Source organism: Orbicella franksi, chromosome 15, assembly GCF_964199315.1.
Source record: "Orbicella franksi chromosome 15, jaOrbFran1.1, whole genome shotgun sequence".
Classification (NCBI taxonomy): domain Eukaryota; kingdom Metazoa; phylum Cnidaria; class Anthozoa; order Scleractinia; family Merulinidae; genus Orbicella; species Orbicella franksi.
In genome coordinates this window covers 11,851,201-11,857,285 of record NC_138159.1, presented here as the reverse complement: position 1 = coordinate 11,857,285, position 6,085 = coordinate 11,851,201, and the positions used below count along the sequence as shown (strand labels likewise).

At 37.3% G+C, this 6,085-nt stretch overlaps 2 protein-coding genes across 2 annotated transcripts in view; one reads left to right on the top strand and one right to left on the bottom strand.

Moving 5' to 3' along the window:
- Nucleotides 1-6,085, bottom strand: part of LOC145470010 (uncharacterized) — a 185,340-nt gene that overhangs the window by 175,290 nt on the left and 3,965 nt on the right. The window lies entirely within an intron of this gene.
- The window catches only part of LOC145470014 (uncharacterized), a 7,757-nt gene continuing 2,333 nt past the window's right edge, over nt 662-6,085 (top strand). Inside the window, exons 1-3 of the mRNA XM_081453845.1 lie at nt 662-1,670; nt 4,246-4,310; nt 5,210-6,085. The exon at nt 5,210-6,085 is cut by the window's right edge and continues 2,333 nt beyond it. Of these exons, the coding sequence (XP_081309971.1) occupies nt 1,357-1,670; nt 4,246-4,310; nt 5,210-5,262 (432 nt within the window). The 5' untranslated portion in view covers nt 662-1,356 and the 3' untranslated portion in view covers nt 5,263-6,085. The remainder of the gene's footprint in view (nt 1,671-4,245; nt 4,311-5,209) is intronic.

The window sequence follows — 6,085 nt, the reverse complement described above, 5'->3', positions numbered from 1 at the left end:
GCTTTAAAAGTAACCATAAAGTAACCATTAAACCCACTGACTGGAGAAATGTTGGCTCTGCATAAGAATTCCTACTGCTGAAAAGTGGTCGAAGCAAGTGCAAAGCATACAAGGAGTAAATTATATCCAAAGAGATACTTAATTATATATGTACTTGACTAAAACAGCAAGGAACTTTCAATGCGTGAGAAATAATCGTTTCAGCGTGAGAGCGCAAGATTGAATTCGTTTGCGTGAGCCTCATGCTCAATGCGTGAGACTTGAGAGCACTGTGTCGGTTTTTTTTTTAATAAACAAAGGTATTACGATGTGTTATACGTGTAGCTTTGTTTTAATCGAAAAAGGTCAAATTTCCTGACACAACTCCTCTGAGACGAAATTCCGACAGGCGACATAGGAATCTTGCGAAATGCCGACATGGCTGGTGGCGAATTTCAGACAGGGGACATGGGTACCCCCCCTAACAGGGCCTCATTAATAATGTAACATGCTTGAATAAATGAATACATTGCTTACATATTAATTGTAATAATATGGTTGGACAACGCTTCGTCCACACCACGGGGATACGTCATACTAAATTTGTATCGATTTGTAAGAGGGTATATATCTCATGACTAACTCGTGGGCGAGTTTTCTACAAGATTTCCCTTATTCAAATAAACACTGCCTTTATATCAATAATTTCAGGTTTAGTTTTGTCATTTTTTTGTACAACCAAGAGAGGATCATCCTCTCCCGGTGAAACTGAATATCTTTTTATGTACTATTTTCTTTTTCTTCGTCTACTTTCTTGACTTTCTTTGTTGTTCGTTTTTTTTTTATTTTCCCCCTCGCTTTGAATTTTCTAGCATTGCATTCTCTCTTTTTTTCTCTACATTATTTTCTTTTTTCAGGATCATATGCTTTTTTATAATTTTTTCAGGTATTCCTTGTCTTGCTTTTTTTTTTCCTCCTTTTTTTCTTTTTTTTTCCGCTTTTAGTCTCTTCTACATTTTCCCCTCGAGTTTTACTTTTTCCTTTGTCAGACTGAAGGCAATTGACCGTAAAGAGTTTAAGCATGACGTTAATAGCAGACGACAAACGGCAAAGATCTGAAAGATTACCTCTGAATATGAGTTCTTTTCTTCTAATCCTCACAAAAAATAATAGAAACATGTCTTCTACTATTCACCGCAACTACAAATATTTTAACTCAACTGTACAGACAGCTGAATTTGCCGTTTGCCGTTTGACGTAACGTCACGCTAAATCTCTCCCCGGCATTTCCTGGCTGAGGCCAATCTGGGAACGAGATTAATTACAGGGTACGCTTCAGTGAGAATTATTTAACTTACTATTAGCAGCAATCTCAACATGGCGACTTGTTTTGGAGCAGTACGCGTACGGTCATTTGGACAGTTGACGGTTTTCAACATTGTTATGCGGAATGTTCGAAAGCAACAGGTTTGTTACAGAAATTACACTAAAAGAGCGAGAAAGAGAAAACAAACTATACAGGAAGAGGGCAAGATCGATATTGGAGGTATTTTAAGTGGTTTTGGAGCATCGTATGGCAATAAACTGGTAGCCGGTAATGCTGCTACTAAGAAGAGTACACAAGATACTGCTGTTAAAGTATGGCAGGGTTCAGAGGAGAGAACCTCCTTACTAAGGAAAGGCGAAAAAAAGTAAGCTCAGATTTCTTAGATTGCCTTCTCTTAACTCCTCTCCTTGAATTTTATTTTACATAGAATCTCATCAAAAGACTCTCAAGATACTTTTTTGGATGTACTGATAAATCAAATGACCTTTTAAAGCTGATTGGTGCAAATACGCATGTTGATATATAAAAAAAGGACCACCAAATCCATGATCTTGTTGGTAAAACCTCTGTGGCATGCTACTATTTTATGGAGATGTTAGATAATACCAGGACATGACAAGAGTCATGTAACTAACTGCAACAGACCCGTAGGGAAGGGGGTACAACGGGTTAGCCTGCACCCCCCCTCCCCGTAACAGGCTGCAAAAGTCCACTTTTTTGTTGACCAATGATTTAAAAAAAGTGAATTGATAAAACATATATATACAGTTGAACCTCTATTAAGCAGCCCCCTATTAAGCAGCCAACCTGTCTTTGGTGGTCAGCAGCCAAAGTCCTGGAAAAATTCTCAGCTATTCACTGTAATAAAAACCTCTATTAAGCGGCCGCAATGAGCTTCTTGCCATCCCAAGGGTGATTTTGTTTTGTTTTATACCTCTATTAAGCGGCCAGGAAGATTTGAAGTTGGAAGTTTTTAGCCAGGTGAAGATAAAAGAATGACAATGTGGAATACTGTAAAAACACATTTTCAGCAGTATTTAATTAAAACAATCACAAAACAAAGTCTTGAAGCGTTTTAGTTTGTTTGTACAGCACACAAGCCATGCAGTGTTGGGTTGATAGACACATCGCATCTGTACACATAATTGTTTCTTTGGCTTTTGTTAATATTATGGACCGTGTTATAACCATCAATGTTCTACTTTTGCTCCACTTTCATTTGTACTTATATTTGATAAACTGATAAACTGAACCTCTATTAAACGGCCACCTCTATTAAGCAGCCAGTTGTCTCGTCCTCAAGAGTGGCTGCTTAATAAAGCTTCAACTGTAGTATAGTTCTGTTCTGATTCACTGTTTGTGTAGTAAAAATGAAATAAGTAAGCAAAAAATGTATATTCCATGTTTGATTAGCTGGCCCTTATGCACATCCACTATCTAACAGACACTGATCTGGAATAAGTAGTTGATCTGTTTACTAAGAAGTACCCAAGGAGGCTACTGAAAGATCATGAAGATCAGCACTGCTGATCATCATGGTTTGCTGCAGCAAATGCACTGAATAATGCAGATTTTCAACTTTATTTCTATTTTTGTTCTTTTTAAATAGTAGCATTATTCTCTAAAACTGTAAAATACATATGTAAAGTAGTCTCTGCGCCAAAAAAATTCCATTTTGAAGTTCAAAAGTTTGAGTAATATCAACGCTTTTAAGTTCACCGTTTGGCTGCCTGTTTTCATATCATACTGCCTTCAAAACGCACGAAATGCAGTCTCAGACAACCTAATTTTCAAAATTTCCCGGGGAGCATGCCCCTGCACAACCCCTAGAGGCACTCATTTGGTCCATCTCCTTGTTGGATTGCACCCTCCCACAAAAAAAACCTCCCTACAGGTCCAAGAAGTAGACCTGTACGGAATTAGTATTAGTAGAATTCTACTAGTATACCAATGCAAATGCTGTAATCTGATTTGTGGCTTGTTGTGGCTTGGTGTGGTTGATGACATTGCAATGTTTCCCTGTTTCTCTGAAGTTCTGAAAGAACATTTACAAACAAATGGATATTCAAATTCCTGAGAAGACTAAAAGGAGGGCATTTATGTTTTCTTGCATTAAAAAAGCTCAAAATTTTTTTTGAGAAACTGATGAGCGAGAGTATGCAATTGCTAATGTCAAATTGACAATTCAGTCCATGTGAATTCTCTAAACGTGAATTTTAATACTATAAGACCAGAAATAATATTGGGATCATCATTTGAAGGAAATTTTAGTAAGAATTCTACTAAAAGAATCAGATTAGGCGCTCTCGATTTCTATGAGGCGATAGTTGATGAGGCCGAAGGCCGAATCAACTATTGCCTCATAGAAAACTCGAGACCATAGTGAGTTCCTTCTTCAGGGAATAGATTCAAGTTGTATGTAGAGGTCATTTATCAAAACAGAATAAAATCCCTATTCTCTTAGTAAATGCATAGCTGAACATTTGCATCATTATTTAAGAAATAGAAAACATGTACCATGTTTCTATCGAGTTATAGAAACATGAGTGGAAGTTTGGGAGAACGAGAAATGCTGTGGGAACGTGAGCTGCAGGCAAGTGTTTTCACAGCTTTTTTGAGTTCTCCCAAACTTTCACGAGTGTTTCTATTACTTAATAGAAACACAGAGAACATGTTTTCTATTTCTTTTAGAAAACACTGCAACAAAAAAGGAAAATAACTTGTTAACTTTGATTATCAAAATGTAAATTCTCTTTGCTTGTGCCATCATTACCTCAACAGCTCGTGCTAGTTCTGTGTTTCTATCGAGTTATAGAAACACGATTTTTAACCAATCAGCGCTCGTATATTCTTAGGACTGCTTTCTAAAGTCGATTATTTAATAAGTTGAAACAGTTTTTGTAAAAAAACAATCATAAGTGCATTTTTTGTTTCTTTAGGGTGGCAATAATTGCTGTTGTAACAATGCTTATTGGAGTTGTAGCAATTAAATCAGTGGTGTATGGTAAGTCTTTAACTCTCAGTCTGCTGTTTTGTAAAACTCAATAGCTCTTGTCAACATTTCTGATTCCGACCTGTTTCAGGTTAAAGACAGTGCATACTAGTCTTTTGATATGGTGCACCTGTGTCACAAATCAGGCAGGGCATGGAGTACAAGCCATGTACACCCTAGGGTTTAGAATGGCAAAATCAACTACACTATCAAGTGTGCAGCCAGAATGAAAGCAAAATTTCCTTCTGTGACCAAATCAAGTTCATGTACACCAGAATAGACACCAGAATAGCAGCATCTCAACACTAACGGCTACTAGTGGCTTACGGTTGAAAAACAAACTGCAGTTGAAAGAAAATTAATTGAACTCAAACTGTAAGCCTTTTTTGGCATAGTGCACGTGCAAAACAATCACAAGAGACACAACTATTTGACTTAGAAGTACTCTGGCCAGGTAGATTCTACCCACAGCAGGCATACCATTGCTAACCCAACACCCACCAATCACCGCATGATTTTTTGGCAGTTCAATGTACCGTTTAATGTATCTTAATGCACTGTGGTGTCTACCTAGCTTTCAAATGGTGCATTTAACTTAGAAATCTGGGGAGATATAATAGATAATTTTTTTTTTTTACATGAGTCAGTTAGCCCTTTGAAGTTGAAAGATAAATCGTGTTGCAATTCGACAGAAACCAGATTAAAATACAACATGATTTTTTGGCAGTTTAACGTATCATGGCCTCTAAATCATTACATCCTGTGGAATCTATTCACCTAGCTTTCGAATGGCATACTTAGAAATCAGTGGTGACTCAGTGAAAAAAAAAACATTATTTTCCTGAGGTTTTATTAATGCATAGTGTGGGCACTTATTATGTTCTGCACTAACCTTTGACTTTCTATTTTAGTTTCTGAGAAATGGAGAACTCCTAGTGATGCTGCAGTGGACCAACCAGCCTAGAATGTAATTTGCAACAAGCCTGAAAGACTACTGTAGGCAGCGCAGTGACACCATGAACTAAAAACCAAACACAAGAAGATGAATGCGCCTTACTCAGTGATTTAACAGTTGATATTTACTTTAAGTAGCTAGGGAAAATAATTAATAGGTAAAATGTAGGTGTGCATTAGCTGCCAGAGTTTACCATTCAATTGCTTTGTTTCCCTCTAAAGCGATTAAAACTGCCTATCAGTTGTTTTGAGCTAAGGTTAAGAAACGGTTGATATAACGAGTGTATCAGAGTGTTTCTATTTCCTTTTTCACATAATAGGAGCCACGAAATGACAGAAATAAACAGATGGTGCAGAAGTTTCCAATAATCTGTACAATTTAGATATACTGATAAAGGTCATCCGAATACAAATATGAGATCACAGTAAATGGCTTGACCCAGGAGTGTTACTACAGTAAGACCCCTATTAAAGAGAAGTGGATAGTAGCCGCTTAAAGGGGACTGGCTGTTTAATAAAGGTAAAAACAGTAGAAAAGTCCCCATCAGGACTTTGATTACTAGCCGCTGTTTAATAGGTGGCCGCTTAATAATTTTGGTTCATCTAGTATGATCGTCTGGGTGCTGGTGAGGGTAGTTCTGAAAAGGACAGTTGTTGGTGACTGGCGTTTGGATAAACTAAGCCAAAGTCATCTTCAAAATCTTGTAATAGACTCGATATAGACCTTCCTGGGTGTGGCATGAAATACTGTGGTAAATGGGATACTCTTACAGGTTAACAGCTTATAGGTCAGTGGTCTCTTGCTGTCTAAGGTTTGACTAAGGTTTGTGCTG